The sequence below is a fragment of the Hevea brasiliensis genome, chromosome 1 (genome assembly GCF_030052815.1).
Source record: "Hevea brasiliensis isolate MT/VB/25A 57/8 chromosome 1, ASM3005281v1, whole genome shotgun sequence".
In the NCBI taxonomy this organism is placed as follows: Eukaryota; Viridiplantae; Streptophyta; class Magnoliopsida; order Malpighiales; family Euphorbiaceae; genus Hevea; species Hevea brasiliensis.
Window position 1 is genome coordinate 76811682 of NC_079493.1, and position 18452 is coordinate 76830133.

An 18452-nucleotide genomic window follows, 5' to 3' on the forward strand; every position below is an offset into this window, starting at 1 on the left:
CTGAAAATATGGATCAATAGTCATATAACTCTTTAAAGTGTTTTGGCATTTAAACAAGCCCTTCAAAATTTAAAAAAAATATTAAATAAATCTCTTTACTATTTTGAGGATAAACAAACTCTTTAACTTTTAAAAATAGATAAAAAAATTAAAATATAATTTATTTTTAATATAAATCAAACCAAGTTAATGCACAAAAATCTTCTAGTACATAGAGTCCTCATCAAAAATTCTGCATATTTTATTTGTAATATTTTGGCAAGTATCTACTGTATTCTGGAGTAAATTGATAAGTTGTTCTTTGTAAAATGATTAAAAAAATTTCTTTATGGATTCATCATTTTTGTCATAGCTTTTATAGATAAATTTTTTGAATCATTCATAAAAAAAAACTTACTAATCTACTCCATGATGTAACAGATATCTGCTTGGATGTTGAAAATTAAATACATAAAATTAATGAAAAGAATCCGTGTACTAAAAAATTTTCGTACACAGCCTTAATTGGATTTATATTAGAGAAATTATATGTTAATTTTTTTAATCTATTTTTAAAATTTAAAAGGCTTATTTATTTTAAATGACTTATTTAATCTATTTTTAAATATTTAAAATATTTATTTGATATTTTTTTTAAAACTTTAAGTACTTAATTGGAGTCTAAAATATTTTAAGGATTTATGTAATCATTTGGTATAATTTAAAAGGTATAAATCGACTTTTTGCTAATATAGAAATATGACATTGTTTAGTTAGGAAACTTGGTTAGGAACTTGAAAATGGAAGTATAAAAATCAAGCATATTTTGTCACCGTATTATCATCTTTTTAGGAGCTCATTTCCCTTCTATGGAGGAAGTAAGCATAAATTATATTACTCTTATTTTTTTTTTTCTATCATAAAGTAAACACACTCCTATTTTAATTTTTTTTAAATATTATACTTTCATTTGAAGTAAGAATATCTATATAATTTTTATTGTTACTTTTTACTGATACACTTTTTACTTTATGGGAATTTAATATATCAAGTGTAAGCCTATGTTGTAAATTAGAACGAGTAGAGAGAGTAAAAACGTCTTTGACATCACTCCAAAGTCCAGGCTTAATTCAAGTTAGCAACTTACGCGAAATAAAAAAGAGACATGTCATATGAGAGCACATTTCCATTCAAATTAAAAAAAAAAAAAGAAAATGCAAAATAGAATAAATATTTCTTCCTTTCTTTTTTGAAAAAGTGAATATATCTGTGAAGCAAGGAAAAACCTGCTCCCCCTCTATTTTCTACCAAATCTTTCTTCTCTCTCCATTTTCTCGCTAACCTAATAATACTCTCTGTCTTTCACCGCCTGCTATAATGGTGCCCTACTTAGCTGCTTAGCTGCTTCCTTTGAGGTTTGCTTTTCTTTTCCTTTTTTTTTTTTTTAAAATATTTTACATGTTTTGAATCTTTGAAAGAAAAACCTCCATTTTCTCTTTTACATCTATGCAATTTCTAATTCTCAGTTGTCAGCTCTTAGCATCATTTAGCGTTTGAGATCGATCTGAACCTCTAAGTTGTTCACTGAGAATTTGATTTTTCTTTTTAGAATTTGTCAAAGTGAATGTACTTCTTTTTCTTTTTCTTTTTGTGATTTCTGGGACGTGTCGTGTTTCGTCTGTGTAAAATCCAAATTCTGTTGTTAGATCGGTTCAGATTTAGCACATTCTGTTGCTTTTAGTGTTAGTGATTTGGTTTATTGCTAAGAAAATTGGAGGAGAAGATAAGGCATTTGGTTATTGTCTCTTTCTCAATCTCTAACATTTTCTTAGCCTGACCTTTTTCTGCACGAGTATACTCAAATTAAGTGTCATAGATATCTTTTGTTAAGTAATTTTGGAGGTTTCCTGAGTTTTTGATGTTGATTACTTTGCTTTTTGTTAACAGCTGCCACTAAGAGTTTTGAATGATTTGAAGCGCAAAGGCTGGGATTTGCTTTCATAGGATTTTGAAGATCAGATTGGGATCAAGAATTTGGTGAATTGATTCAATTGCTGCCATTTTAGTTTGGGATTATAAAATTGATAAATATCTACTGTTGAAGTCTTCTGTGGATTTGGGTACTTGAAAGCTCTTTTATATCTTTGCCAAGTTGTCAATGGTGACTAAATATTGAACAGCACTTGGGTCAATTTCTACAATTATGGTCCCCTCTATTATGCTAATCTAATAAGTTGCCAAGTGGGGTCTTGTGATAATGCTTGGTAGGGGACTTTCTTTGTGAAAACGGAAAACTCAGCTTTTTTGCTTTACTTTATATAATAGCATCTGTGGGAACTCAATCCTCAGAATCTGGGAAAATGTCACAGAAGTCCCAGGCCCTGCCTTCCTTTGAATTGATCAAGTCATTGCCTGTTGATTTTAGGTTCACTGGTTCTCTGACATCTGATCGGTTGGAAAAATCAGATGATGTGAATGCAGAGAATAGTGATGCAGTCTGTTCAAGTATTCCTGAAAATGATAGTTTAGGCAATGGGATGGTTGATGGAGTCCTAGATATCATTGGGAATGACGTCAATGAGGATTCACCATACAGTGGGAATATCATCACAGTTGGAGGTAGGCCCTCTTCTGGTAACGGGGACTTGGATACTGTCACTTCAGTTTTACCTTCACCTTCACCTTCAATCTCCAGATCTCATACAGAACACAGGTGGGGTGATACCGCCTCCTACACTGGAAAAAAGGTATTATGTATGATCAAAATTAGTTCTTCATTTGATCATGGCTAGTCTCTGTGGTTGCACATCTATAGGCATGTTGTATTTTGGTGAAGCGAGGAGTATTTAAGTTATGCTATTGACATTCAATTTATTGATCTGGTTACTTACTTGTTTAAGTTTACTATTTCAGAAACTCCAGTCTTGGTTTCAACTTCCAAATGGCGACTGGGAGATAGGAAAAATTATATCAACTTCAGGGACTGAATCTGTTATTTCGCTGCCTGATGGGAAAGTAAGTGTACTTTTTTGAGTAGTTTGAAGACATTTTTATTTTGCATTTGGTTATTTAATTAATTTTTTTTTTTCAATTATAGGTTTTAAAGGTGAAATCTGAAAGTCTAGTACCTGCAAATCCTGATATCCTTGATGGTGTAGATGATCTCATGCAACTTAGCTACTTAAATGAGCCATCAGTGTTGTACAATCTTCAGTATAGATACAATCAAGACATGATTTATGTAAGTATTCACATTACTATAATGCTCTTCCAAATCAGCTACTAAAATATGAATTTTCGATAATGCCTTTTGTGTTGTAATGTGTACAATCTAGACAAAAGCAGGGCCTGTGTTGGTTGCCATCAATCCTTTCAAGGAAGTTCCTTTATATGGCAATGATTATATTCAAGCATATAAGAATAAATCTATTGAGAGCCCTCATGTGTATGCCATTACAGACACAGCCATCAGGGAAATGATACGAGGTGCTTTGGTTTTTCATTACTTTGTGAGAGTATCTTTTGATGTTTTATGACCTTTGAAAAGGTGGTATATGTATAGGATTCTTATTTGGGTTCCTGTTTTCTCTCCAGATGAAGTAAACCAATCTATCATTATAAGGTTAGTAGATTCAAGCCTTTCTTCTGTGATTTTGTTATCCTTGTTATGTTTTTGTTGAATGTATACTCAAGTGAACCTTAATTGCTATATCTTTAGGCATGGTGCTAATTTTTTTGTTTCAACGGTGTTTTTGGGTTGGCCTAATAACCAAAAGGAAAGACAAACTGCTTCGCATTTTTTCAATTATATCTAAGCTTTTAGTTTTGGCTATTTTATCCTAACTAGTTGGAGCATGCAAGGTCTAACTAATGTATTTTTTAAAGCTTTAATTTGTATTAAAAATAAAAATATGTTTTTTTTTTAAAATTTTTTAAATTACGTACCACTCTTATTAATGAAAACTTATACCTCTAAATTATAAAATATTAAGACTTATTTGAAAATTACAATCTTTTCATTTTATTTTGTAGTTTTCTATATCCTTATGGCTTACTATGCTTATTATTTGTTATTTACAATATGGAATTTATTAATAGATGCCATCACAAATATAATAAGTTAACACATCTAATTAAGAAATTTAAGTATAATACTATATCAACCATTTAAATATATATGATTTCTTAATTATATTTGGGCAGTACAATCTATATAAGATTTACATGTTCATTATTTGAAGTATTAGTTTTTGGCCTAATCATAAAATGATCCAAATGTTTTTGGCACAATTGACTAGATTTTCAAAATTCATGAAAATCTTATCTGAATATTTTAAAATTGCAAAAGATTGTTGCAATTTGATCCTTTTTTTTTTCAATCGATTCTTTCACTTCATTTTCTGGTTGATCCAACTTTACTACTACCATCAATTATTTCCAAATTTCATTTTGAGGTGCATCAAAAATCTTAGCTCTTTGATCAAATTGGATAGTTTTAGTCACGTGCTTTCCCTCGTCACTACTAACAAATCTCATCACTATTTGATGCCCAATGTGTATCAAAATAAAATTGTAGACGAGTTGGTGATTGTGGTAAAGTTGGATTTTCAATGGCAGCTATAGAGAAGTGGCAAAATGGAGTTTAGGATTTGGTTGATGAAAATTGATAAAATTTTAACAACTTTTAGAAATTTGACTAGTTTTGCAAAGATCTAATTGTTTTGATTAAATTGTCAAAATGCAAAAAATGCTAGGATTATTTTTATAATTAGGCCTTTTTCTTGGAGAAATATTATTCCTCTTTGCCAATGAATGTTAATTCATTGCATTTTAAGAATTGTAATCATGAAAGAGGGCAAAAATAAGGACATTTAAAGTAAATAACCGAATATACAATGGGCTTAATTGTCACACTAGTGTCAACAAACTTTTTTCTATTTAATTAAGGGATATAGAAAATCCATTGACAAGGAAAATATGAGAAAATCAATCAAATCATCCACTATAAATTTAATAGCACCCTATACAATATCTAAAGTGAAGGAATTCTTTGTTGGAGAGAGAGAAAACAAATAACACACACATGCATTTATATCATCAAATGGAATTGAAAAATGGGAAATCTTTCCTGATCTCTTGCTTTTGCTACCTAGGACTAAAAATAAGAAATTCGGTGCTCATTAAGAGAGAATACTTGATCTTGAGTTCTTAAGGAACTAATACTTTTGATTGAAAATGCAATTTGTTTTCCCCATTTACTTCATGTCTTTAAATATCACAACAACAACCTTCAAAAAAAAAAAAAAAAAAAACTACTTGAATAATGCTACCTAACAGCAAGGAACCAACTCTCCATTTTCAACTACACATGGCAAGTGACATAAACTCAAAAACTAAAATCATAACTTCCATTCCATACTAATCCCTCGTGGATTGGTAATATGCTATTGCTGTAGCTAGTAGCTAGTTCTCTCTCTCTCTCTCTCTCTCTCTCACACACACACACACACACACACACACACACACACACACACACACATTCTATTGGTATTCTATTGAGCTTATACTCAATGTATTCATACAATTAAAGAGTGACTCAGTGCATTCACACTTGTGGACTCTGAGGAGGGTTGATGTATGGAGCCTTACCTTTGTTTTGCTAAGAGGTTGTTTCATTTGCTTGAATCTGTGACCTCCAGGGCACAAGTGGAGTATCTTTACTATTACACTGACTCCACCCTCTATATTCATACAATTATAACAAAATAAATTAAATATACAATTTGAGTAGCCTTTGAAAAGTCTCAAACATTCTACCATTCAACATTATCAAGCTATTGCTATTATGTCTTAGGTTTTGAATGGGTGAATGACAAAATAAGGGAAGGGAGAATAGAAGTTTAAGAGTTGGACGTAGTTGTCTTTTAGGTATTTTATGAAGAATTTTATCTGAATTTGAAAAGTTAGTTTCAATTGTATCCATTGGTCAATATTGAAATAATTTACTTTTACTAAATAAAATAATTTTTTTAAATAGTTCTCTCTTCCTCTCCCTTCTCCCTATTCTCTCTTATCACATAGAATCCTAATTTAGAAGCAAAAACCTAATCTCTCTCTCTCTCTCTCTCTCTCTCTCTCTCTCTTTTTGTGACATGAATTGATGTTGGTAAAGCAATGCAACCTTACAACAAAAACATGCTAGGAATATGTCAGTAGAAACCCTAATTCAGTGGTTTCTATCTCTCGGAAGAAGAAAGAGAGAGAGAGAGAGAGAGAATAGAGAGAAGAGAATTTAGGGAAGAAGAAGATCAATATCTGTATTAGATTTAGAATGAGAACCTGCAAGCATGAGTCAGCTATTTATCCACAGCTGTAGACTTCTCTACGGTTCTATAACTGACTCTAACAACCTTCTCTACGGCTCTATAACCGACTCTAACAGCATTAACAACTACACAACAGCATAACTACCCAACTTCTTTTCCCTCCTAAGCGTTCTCTTTCCTTCTATTCCTAAACTTCCTTCCCTTATATGTTACAATTTCCCCCCCTTGAGGACCTTCTTGTCCCCAAGAAGGTTGAAAAGTAGGAAATTGAGTCTGCAGAAAGGAGGAGTCCCCCCAATTTGCATCTTCTTCGGTGAAGCGTGATCATTTAATAAGGCCTCGAAGCGCTCGAATACTGTTCCTCAGGACTATTCTTGTCTGCAGCAACTTTTCTGGAACCACTTCTACTGTCTGTTCATCTTTCAAGGCAGGAAGATCCAGGATTGGTGTCATATTAGTGCCTACTTTCCTCTTTAATAGTGAAACATGAAACACTGGATGCACAGAAGAAGAAGGCGGCAATATAAGTCTGTATGGCACAGTACCAACCTTTGCTGCAAGTTGAAATGGCCCATAAAACCTAGCCGAGAGTTTGAGGGACTTCCTAATTGCAAGAGAATTCTGCCAACTTCAAGTAAACCCAATCTCCCACTTGAAATTCCTTCTCAGTTCTCTTCTTATCAGCTAGCTGCTTAATTCTATTCTATGCCAGCACCAAATCGTCTCTCTACTACTCAGTCATCTGCTGCCTCTGCTGTAAAAGATCAGCGACTGCCTGAACAGTAGTAGAATCAGGCAAGGGGCAATAAACCTCAGGTGGCTTATACACATATAAAGCCTCAAAGGGACTCATCTTCAAGCTGCTGTGATTGCTACTGTTGTACTTCCATTCAGCTAAAGCTAACCATTTATACCAAGCTGCTGGCTGATGATGTGTCATGCATCTCAAGTAACATTCCAAGCACTGATTTAATCTCTCAGTCTAGCCATCAGACTGAGGATCATATGCAGTGGAAAATTTGAAAGAAGTCCCCATCAATTTAAAGAATCCCTTCCAAAAAAGACTTGTAAAAACTTTATCCTTGTCAGAAACAATTGAAAGAGGCATATCATGCAATCTAAAAATATTATCTAAGAATACTTTTGCCACTGATGTAGCTGTATAAGGATGAGAAAGGGCCAAGAAATGGCCATACTTTGTAAATCTACACAGAACCACCAATATGACCTCCTTCCCTTCAGATTTAGGCAGCTGTTCAATGAAATCCATTGAAATATGTTGCCAAGCTTGGTTGGGAATGGCCAATGGCTGCAATAACCCAGCAGGCAAAGAATGATCAATCTTACATCTAGTGCACACATCACACTGCTTCACCCACTTAATTCCATCATAAGAGTCCTCGCTAGTAGAAATGCCTTTTAATTCTAGTGTATGTTGGCTGGATACCAGAATGTCCTCCACTAGGTGAGTCATGATTGACAGCCAACAATTGTTGCCTCAAATTAGTAGCAGGTCCCACATAAATTCTACCTTTGTAATACAAAACCCATGCTTAAATTCATACCCTTGATGAGCCTCAGTATCAATTGCTAACTGAGCAATTAAATCATGTAATTGAGATTCACCTACATAAGTATCAGTCAACTTTGTCATCCAAGTAGGTGTAATGGCTGTAACAATAGCACAAGAAGTCCCTTCCACCTCCATTGGTCTCCTGGAAAAAGCATCAGCCACTTCATTTTCCACTCCCCTCCTATATAAAATCTTATACTTCAGCCCCAAGAGCTTAGAAATGCCCCTCTGCTGCAAGTTGGCGTGCAGCCTCTGCTCCAACAAATATTTGATACTCTCATGATCTGTTTTTATATAAAACAGACCCGGCTCTAAATAGTGTCTCCACTTTGTAAATCCAAATGTGACAGCCAGCAGTTCCTTTTCATAACTGACAATCTCTTACTGCTAGGTCCAAATGCCTTAGAAATAAAAGCAATTGGATGGCCTTCTTGTTGCAAAACTGCACCCATCTGTTAGGTAGAAACCCTAACAAAAGTTATTTCAGAGTTGAAATTAAAAGAACAGAAAATCAGAAGAGAGAGAGAGAGAGAGAGAGAGAGAGAGAGAGAAGAGAATTGTGAGGAAGAAGATAATATTTCATTGAGAATTAGAATGAATCTTCACAATATCTAACAGCCCTATTTATTGCCACTTTCCCTCCAAAAACAACTGCCTAACTCTTGCTACAATTTCTCCAACAACCTCTAACAGAAAGCTACAACAATTTCAACTACCATCACAACTAATTAATCAATTCACTTATTCTTATACTTCCTTCTTCTGTACGTGACAATACCCCCATTTCGAGAACATTCTTGTCGCCAAGAATGTATGAAAGTGGGAAATTGGGCTTGGATGAATGACTGATCCTCCCAAGTAGCATCCTCTAATGGAAGATTAAACCATTTGACCAGTCCTTGAATTACAGCCTGACCATTCCTTGTAATGGTTCTGGTTTGCAAAATCTTCTCACGGGCCACTATTATTTCATTCTCCAACATTTCGGGTAATTGTAATTGTGGCACAACATTGTCTCCAAGTTTTCTCTTGAGAAGCGAGACATGGAAGACAGGGTGAATAGCAGCACTAGGAGGAAGCTGTAACTTGTATGCTACGTTGCCAATCTTTTGCAGAATTTGAAATGGTCCATAATACCTAGCAGCTAGCTTTAAATTCCTTCTTAAGGCAACAGATGTTTGTCTATAAGGTTGAAGCTTTAGATATACCATATCCCCTACCTCAAATTCTTTCTCAACTCTACCCTTATCAGCTTGCTGTTTCATCCTGTTCCTAGCTTGCTCCAAATTACTCTTGAGAACATCATTCAACTGCTGCCTCTCCTGAAAAAATTGGTCAACAGCCTGAACTGGTGATGCAAAAGAAGGAATAGCAGGTAATGATGGAGGGTAATAGCCATATAAGGCTTCAAATGGAGTCATTTTTATAGCAGAATGGTATGAGGAATTGTACCACCACTCTGCAAGTGACAACCACTGAAACCAGGCTTTGGGATGCTGATGAGTCATGCATCTCAAGTAGGTTTCCAAACACTGATTCAAACGTTCTGTTTGGCCATCACTTTGAGGGTGGTAAGCACTACTATAAGAAAGAGTAGTGCCCAGCTGCTTGAAAAATTCTTTCCAAAACACACTTGTAAATACTTTATCTCGATCTGAAACAATTGTGACAGGGGCACCATGAAGCTTATAAATGTGTTCTATAAAGACCCTTGCTACAGAAGATGCAGTAAAGGGATGAGCCAATCCAATGAAATGGCCATATTTTGTATACCTATCAACCACCACTAGGACAGTATCCTTACCTCCAGACTTAGGAAGCTGCTCAATAAAATCCATAGTGATGTGCTGCCATGCTTGAGAAGGTATTGGTAAAGGCTGTAATAACCCAGGGGTAGCGGAAGTCATTCCCTTACATTTAGCACATTCTGCACATTGTTGCACCCATTGCAAGACTTCAGTATACATGCCAGGCCAATAAAAATGTCTCTGCAGCCTACTATAAGAATTGTGAATGCCGGAGTGCCCTCCCATAGCACTGTCATGATACAATGCTATTAATTGCTTCCTCAAATTACCATGACAACCCACATACAATCTATTGTTGTAATACAACAGCCCTTGCTTCAAATGAAACTTCAAATGAGCCTTGCTATCCAAAGAAAGTTGAGTAATTAAATCCGCAGCCTTAGAATCATTAACATAGCTATTAAGGACATTAGCCATCCAAGTAGGAATGATTTCAGAATGAGCAACAGATAATTGAGTCACAGCAGAATGTGGCCTTCTAGATAAAGCATCAGCCACTCTATTCTCTACCCCTCTTTTATACAAAATTTTATAATCTAAACCCAAGAGTTTAGAAATACCTTTCTGTTGTAGGTTAGTGTGAAGTCTTTGCTCTAAAAGGTGCTTGATACTTTCATGATCAGTTTTAATGAAGAAGGGACCTTGCTCAAGGTAATGCCTCCATTTAGTGATAGCAAAAGTGATTGCCAGCAACTCTTTGTCGTATACAGAAAGGCTTTGATTCCTAACCCCAAAAGCCTTAGAAATATAGGCAATAGGGTGTCCATTTTGCTGTAATACAGCTCCCATACCATAGCTGCTAGCATCAGTTTCAATGATAAATGGCTGAGTAAAATTTGGTAATGCCAGAACAGGAGCAGAAGACATAGCTACTTTTAATGAGTCAAATGCTTGTCTAGTAACTTCAGTCCATTGAAAGTTGTCCCTCTTTAATAAATCTGTAAGAGGCTTACTAATCACCCCATAATTTCTAACAAACTTCCTGTAATACCCTGTCAATCCCAAGAAACTCCTCAATTCCTTGACAGAAGTTGGATAAGGCCAAGCTACCATAGCCTCAATTTTGTCTGGATCTGTAGATACTCCTTTTTCTGAAATAATATGCCCTAAATAATCAACAGAATTCTGACCAAAAGAGCACTTAGACATTTTAGCAAAAAGCTGCTGCTCTTCCAACACCTTAAAAACAGACTAAAACCCATAGCTTTGAGACTCAAACCCTGAAGAAAGAAAATAGCTTTTGGGACTCAAACCCATAGCTTTGTGAAGGAGGAGGAGGACAAGAAAGAAAGAAAGCCTAGAAATTTTTGCGGACTCTAATACCATGTTGTGTTTTTAGAAAGAAAGAAAAAAGGGAGAGAAAGGGAGAGAATTGGACTGAACTTGAAAGAATTATATTTTCATTTAATTGTATTTGGCATAATACATAAGAGTCCATATTTATAATGGAAAATACAAGATATATGGCATTCCTTAAATCAATCGTTAATATAAGCACTAATTAAGCTAATCAATCACATGATTTTCTGGCAAGCATATCCCATAAATTAAAGTAAAATCTCTTTAATTTCAACAGTCTGGTCATTTAATTTTCTATAATCAATACAAAATCTCCAAGTAAAATCCTTCTTAACTAATAGGACAGGAGAGGAGTATGGACTAGAACTAGGCTGTATCACTCCATTAGCTAGCATCTCAGTGACCAATTTTTCAATTTCAGCCTTTTGAAAGTGGGGATATCTATAGGGTTCTGACATTAATAATTGGGGTATTATCTTGGAGGGGTATCGAATGGATCTAGGTTCTAAATGGAGGCAAAGACTTAGGTTCTTCAAATAAGTCCTTATATTTATCTAGTAGCAATTTCATTACCTGATTCCTCAACAACAAAAGAATGAGCTGCAGGTGCAACAGAATGACCCACAAGCTGCTTCTGATGTTCTGGAACTTCAATACAAAACAATGGACTCTGAAAATCCTTCCCCTGCACATGCAATAACTCCTGTACATCCTCACAAGGCAGCAACTGAAAATTCTCACTATGTTCCAGCATACCACACAAAGTAACCTGCTTCCCATCCTGCATAAAAGGCACCTTAGAAGCCTCAAAATCAAATAAAATTAGATTAAATGTCTTCATCCAATCTACTCCAAGAATTATGTCAAAACTCCCCAAATCCAATACTTGCAAATAAAAAAAAAAAATTATTCTTTCCCCCACCTTCCATGGAAACTTAAAACAAGTACTAGATGAAATTAATTTCCTACCATCAGCTACTGAAATAGGAACAGCAGCAGTACTTACCAAAGGCAACTTCAATTCCTTATCAACTCTAGTATCTATAAAACTCTGAGTGCTGCACCATCAACTAGGATCAATAACTTCCTATTTTTATGCTGCCCAATCACCTTATTTGTCTCCACACCCTGACTGCCCTCAATAGCATGCGCAGAAAGTGTTACTTCCTCCATACTATTCAACACATCTTCCCCTTTCTCCTGTCCAACAGCTGTACACTCCACTTCCTCACATTCAACAGGATGCTCAACCCAACAATCCCCTTCTTGATCATCTACAGATAATGCCATCACAGTCTTCTGTTTACACACATACCCAGGAAAATTGGTTTCAAACAGAGTTGAATGGCAAAAAGAGATCCGTATACTTGACCTTAACTAGTTTGAGATTAAGACTTAGTTATTGACTTCTTCTTGTTGTGTAATCACCATCTGAGTACATTTATTCATCATTATCTCGATTTCTTGACCATAAATTTTTTTGGTTATCTTGAAAACTGGGGGTAAATTGTACAAATGGTCACGAAACTAGCCCCTGAATTTTATTATGGTCACAAAATATCAATTTATTGCAATTTTATCGCTAAACTTTAATTTGTGTTCTAATAAAGCAATATTGACAGAATTCCAGTTGTAAGAGCAATGGAGAGCTGATGTGGTATTTACATATTATTTTAATGTAAAATTCTTGTATTGGGAGCTGCTAAACTAATTTCCAGTGTTTCTCTCTCTTATTGAACCAAAATATGAAAAAAGTGGGAAATTCTAGGGTTTGAAAAAGGCAGAGTTTTTGGGTGGAACCTGGGTTCTGTTGCTGCAAGGAGAGAGCGGAAAATCATCTCCAGCCAACCATCACACCTCCCCTTATTGTTGGCGATGCCATTTTCTTTACCCTTGGTTGAAAAACGATTGCCAACAAAAGATATTTTGATGCAGTGTGAAAATTAAAGATAACACACATCCACACAAGAGTGAAAATTAGAGAGGAAAATCTCTTTAGAATTATATTAATCTAATCTCCAAAACTGAAATTACATAGATGAGGCTATTTATAGAGTTTTAAGTCTCCTAAACTAACTAGGAACATGTACTAACTATCGAGGAAATTTAGATAAACTAAAATACAATAAGAAGATATAAATAAAATAGGAATTAACCTAATCCTAGATAGTATAGGAAAGCATAATTAAATCCTAAATAGAGTTGGAGAGTGACTAAATTAATTCTAATCAATTTCCATAGCTGCTGGGAGTCTTTCCATGAAGTCCCAAGTAAAATAGGACAGCTTAAGATTAAAAAAAATTAAAAAAAACCCAAAAAACGTGGCTGCTCTTGCTGGGACTGAAAACTGAAGGAACGGAAGCGTGAAAAACACAAGATTATACCATTGACTTCAAAAATTTTCACCTAGGGTCATATGCACCATGCAAGATTTATTTTTATCTATTTGATTTCAATGATAAACAACATATTAAAACTCTTTTAATATGTTTTTGGATCTGCATTTGCCATTGAAGATTTTAAAATTAATCAGATTAATTTTAGAACCCTAAATTAAATCAAGAACGATTACACTAACCTCTTGATGCACTGCAGCGTGTCTGCGCCTTTGAGATTCGTCTTCAGGACACCAAATGTTGTCCCTCTAGCTTGTCCACACCAAGAACACCTATGACAGCCCTTGAACAGCCTCTAAAGCTTTTTCTATTAATTAGAAATTCAAGTTCTGCCTTTTAAGAGATTAGAGATGTAAACAGGACATTAGAAACAATTTCTAGTGTTCTTAATTCAAGAGATTGATGGCTAATCTCTTTGAATTGATGAGAAATGAAGAGAAATAGCTGGAGAGGCTCAAAGTGGCGTGACAAATGAGAGGAGAGGCTGCTGGTTATTTTTTCTTTTCATAACCACACTTAAATAGCTAGGTTAACACATTAAACCCTAGGCACATGTCACCTTTTGATTAGCTCTAGGTTTAAGTGACCCAATCACATTGTGCCAAGTGTCAAACCTATACTTAATCTTGATTTTAATCATCTTACATGATTAAAAAAAAAAACATTTGGCAAGCTTATGTGTAATCCCATGTGTCACCATCTCATGGTGCCACGTGTCACACTGTGAAATGACCAAAATGCCCTTGTGTCTTAATTTTGAGTTCTTAATCCAAAATAATTATTTTCTTCTTCTAATTAATTTATATCAAATATAAATTAATTAATTAATCTCTATTAATTAATTTCTCATCAATTAAATTCATATTTAAACACTTTAAATATAAATTTAATTTATACTACACATCCAATAATCTAGATTTGGTTTCAAGTCATACTAGGGACTTTGCAATTTAATTGCAAACCAAACCTATTTAATTAATCAATTAAACTCTTTAATTAATTAATGAAATCATATTTAAATAGGTGATAACTTGTGTATGTGTGTGACTTACTAGGCTCATCACTAATTGGCAATGAGACATGATATCAACTCTTAATATCATCAGAACTCTTTCTTACCATAAATGATTTCTCTAAATCATTTTATGAACCTCATAGACCATGGTTAACACCTAGCATAGCATGCCATGGCCACCCAATTAGTAATAAGATTTACCTTAAATGAACTTATAATCATATGTTACCATGCACTAGAATCTCTCTGTTACAAAATCCCAACTCAAGCTGGAGTCATGGTTTATGTCCAACTCCATTTGCTATGAATATTATGTTCTCTTTTAATTCCAGTTCTTGATTAAAAAGATTTTTTTTCTCATCAGAAACTCTTTTCTAAATAAATCTATCTGTCCTGGTCAGGAACTTGAAACATCAAGAACAATTAAATGAACATAGGATTTTATCTCTATTTACTTAGAGGAACAGATTCCATCTTGATCAACACCTATCTCCATATATAACTAGTAGGAGCCAACACATGCCCATATACCCATACATAGTACAAGTATGAAAGCAGTATCAAACTCAAACTACCTATATACAAGATAACTGTGCTATCTCAGGTCTAAAGATTATATGCACTGATATGATTTATGACAAAACATTGACAAGAGTAAACTCCATGTGCTTGTCATAAGTGTCACTGGTTCGGCCTACTTATCATTTATAAGTGCCTATCATGTTTGTTATATGGCATGAGACTCACCATTCCATCTTATTTATATCTCATATAAATAACCTGGGAACAAACATGAATACAATATTTCTGGATAAGTCATGTCCTTATTATGAAGTATCCTCGATTGTGAACCTATTTATGATACTTTGTGCTAGAAATATTGTCACTCATATTCTTAACAACTTAAGAATAATATTTCTAACAAAATATCAATGGACCTTTTCTATTACACATAAATATATTATGTAAACGGAAAAGTGGAAATGCCTTTTATTAATAAAATTATGTACAAGATACATACTAAATGATATGCTCTAGGGCATACTACTAACAAAAACACATCTCCACAAGCTGCCATAGAGGGAAACATGAGTTTATGACTCTGTTGTGCCCTGTGGAACATACGCTGGGTGTGTTTGGACTGCTGGAACACACCAGGGGTGTGTTCTTTGCTGTTTGGCCCCATGTCCTACTCCCCACTTGGAAAAAACTCATCCTCGAGTTGCAATAGTTTGCAACAAACACAAACAAGACCATAACAACTGCCACACCATTCTCCCGCATTTGGAATAAATCCTCCCTTGAATTTTGAAGTGGAATACAATGAAAATCTTCATTGGAGAAGCACACCTCTTTGCCGTCTTTGATGAGGTAGTCCATGAAGAATTGTGCAAGATTGAGCTAATCAATTTTACCTTCATTTTTGTCTCCGTAAAACACCTGGACAAACAAAATCAATAAAAAAAATAAAGGGTAGAGAGTTAGAAAATTCTTTAATCTCCATCATCTTCAAGACTTGACTTTCTACAATTTCTAATACTATCTCCCATGGATTATTTTTCCTCTACTTTTATTGAATCCTCCGTGATATGATTATTTTCATTCCTTAGCGCACATTCTTCAAGCTCTTCATCTTCGATAATAGCAAAGGGAAATTCAATAAAAGCTTCTAGTTTCGATCCTTCAACATTACTCTCCTTAACTTCGAGTTGAGTTTTGAATTCAAGTTGCTCTTGCGTTTCTTCCCTTTCCACTAATAGATGTTTGGGTTGGGTGTCTTTGCACTCATCTATAAATCTAGATTGGGCTTGAGTTATGGTTGGAAAAACCTTCCCATCATATCCATACGCATCTCTTTTTCAATAGTTTCTATTCTTTTGATGCCTGTGGTACCTGATCGGTTCCAAGTTGTCCTCCTCCTCCTCTGAATCTTCTTTGTAAACATATTGTTGGCGTACAAGAAATGATTGATATGCACATCTTCTTCTTTATCTTTCGTTGTGTAGATGTCTATAGAACATGTTTGGTTCATAGTCATCTTCCTCCTCTGAGTCTTCCTTGTAGATATATAGCCCATGTGCAGAAAAATATTTGTTGATAGGGTCACCGCGAGCTAACTTTACCCTTGGCCTTCTATCATCATATTGGTCCCTGTTTGTATTGATTATCAAAGCATCAAGACGATTTACAATTTTTTTGAAGCGTCTCTCAATACACTCGAATATAAGATCCATCCATTGCTTCGAACTTCGCTCCCATTGTTGCAACTTTTCGTCCTTATGGTAAAGGGCTCTAGTTCCTCGATTACCATCCTGGAATCACTATAATCACCACCTCGATCAAGATAAGCCATCTCGATTGGGGCAATTTCTTCTCTTTGATACCACCTGACGTAGTGTGAAGCTTAAAGATAACACACACCCACGCAAGATTGAGGAAAATCTCTTTAGCATTATTAATCTAATCTTCAAAACTGAAATTACATAGAATAATGGAGCTATTTATAGAGTTATTAATTTTCCTAAGCTAACTAGGAATATATGCCTACTATATGGGAAATTTAGATAAACTAAAATACAATAGGGAGATATAAATAAAATATGAATTAACCTAATCCTAGATAGAACAGGAAAACATAATTAAATCCTTAATAGAGTTGGAGAGTTACTAAAGTAATTCTAATCGATTTCCATAGCTGGTGGGAGTCTTTCCATGAAGTCCTAACTCCCAAGTAAAATAGGACTGCTTGAGATTAAAAAAAATAACCAAAAAACGTGGCTGCTCTTGCTGGAACAGAAAACACATCTCCACAAGCTGCCACAGAGGGAAACATGAATTTCTTTCTGACTCTGTTGTGCCCTGTGGAACACACCCTGGGTGTGTTCTGGACTGCTGGAACACACCAGGGGTGTGTTCTTTGCTGTTTGGCCCCACTTCATATCCTTACTTGAAAATTGTGAGAAGGGATTGAGACACAAAGAACCAAAGCTCACGGTTCATTCTTTGTCAATCTCATCATTGATAGTGCTCATTTTGTTGATAGGTTTTCACTAGACTTTCTCCTCTTTATTAGGAGATTTTTTTTTCTTGGAGTTTCGAGCTTGTTTTTCTTTGTCATAACATCTTGTATGACTTTTGTAATACATGGTTATGGACTTGTGCTCTCTTATGCTCTATTTAGTTTTTCTTATGTCTTTTTGGATTTGGATGTATTAAGTTGTACGTTTTAGATTGTTTTTAGTGTATTATTGTATGCTTCTGCTACAATCTGCCACCTTTTGGTGTTTGTAATGAATTTATTACCAAGTGAAAAATAAAAAAGTTATGATGTATATACATGATATATGGTATAATAACATGTTGGAACAAAGAATCACATCTTTTTTTAGATATACTAAGAAACTCAGTTCTTTGGTGACAATTTCATACAATACAAGTTTATCCTTTTTAATTGATTTTCACTTACGATGTTAAGTTTTCCTCACAGTGGTGAAAGTGGGGCAGGAAAAACAGAGACGGCAAAGATAGCAATGCAATATTTGGCTGCCCTCGGTGGTGGTAGTGGGATAGAATATGAAATATTGAAAACTAATCCGATTTTAGAAGCCTTTGGGAATGCAAAGACATTGAGGAATGACAACTCAAGTCGCTTTGTAAGCTCTTCTTCTTTGTTGAAAATCACTAAGTCTTAAGGATCATCTATTTATCACAAGGGTTGAAAATTCTGATATCATCCAGAAATCAGAATGTAGGTTTTGAAGTTTTGCCATTCTCATATTGAATTTTGATTGAACATGTCACAGGGTAAACTAATTGAAATCCATTTCAGTGAAACTGGAAAAATATCTGGTGCCAAAATTCAAACTTGTAAGATAACTTGAATTCCTGAGATGGCATTTTTACCTACTTTTTTATTCAATTTTTGAAACTTACCTTTGGTTTGAACTATGTTTTGCTCCTGTTTGGTACACAGTTTTACTTGAAAAGGTAACTGTCCATTCCTGTTGTGTTTGATCACTGATATCTTGTCATTTTCTATTTTGAGTTTCTTATTTC

General features: G+C 34.6%; 1 protein-coding gene across 1 annotated transcript in view; it reads left to right on the forward strand.

The window, feature by feature from the left end:
* The first annotated feature begins 1249 nt into the window (after positions 1-1249).
* LOC110637393 (myosin-1) overlaps positions 1250-18452 on the forward strand; it is an 81518-nt gene continuing 64315 nt past the window's right edge. Inside the window, exons 1-9 of the mRNA XM_021787479.2 lie at positions 1250-1394; positions 1927-2726; positions 2893-2994; positions 3077-3220; positions 3315-3465; positions 3574-3601; positions 17884-18049; positions 18200-18263; positions 18370-18383. Coding sequence (XP_021643171.2) covers positions 2340-2726; positions 2893-2994; positions 3077-3220; positions 3315-3465; positions 3574-3601; positions 17884-18049; positions 18200-18263; positions 18370-18383 — 1056 coding nt within the window. The 5' untranslated portion in view covers positions 1250-1394; positions 1927-2339. The remainder of the gene's footprint in view (positions 1395-1926; positions 2727-2892; positions 2995-3076; positions 3221-3314; positions 3466-3573; positions 3602-17883; positions 18050-18199; positions 18264-18369; positions 18384-18452) is intronic.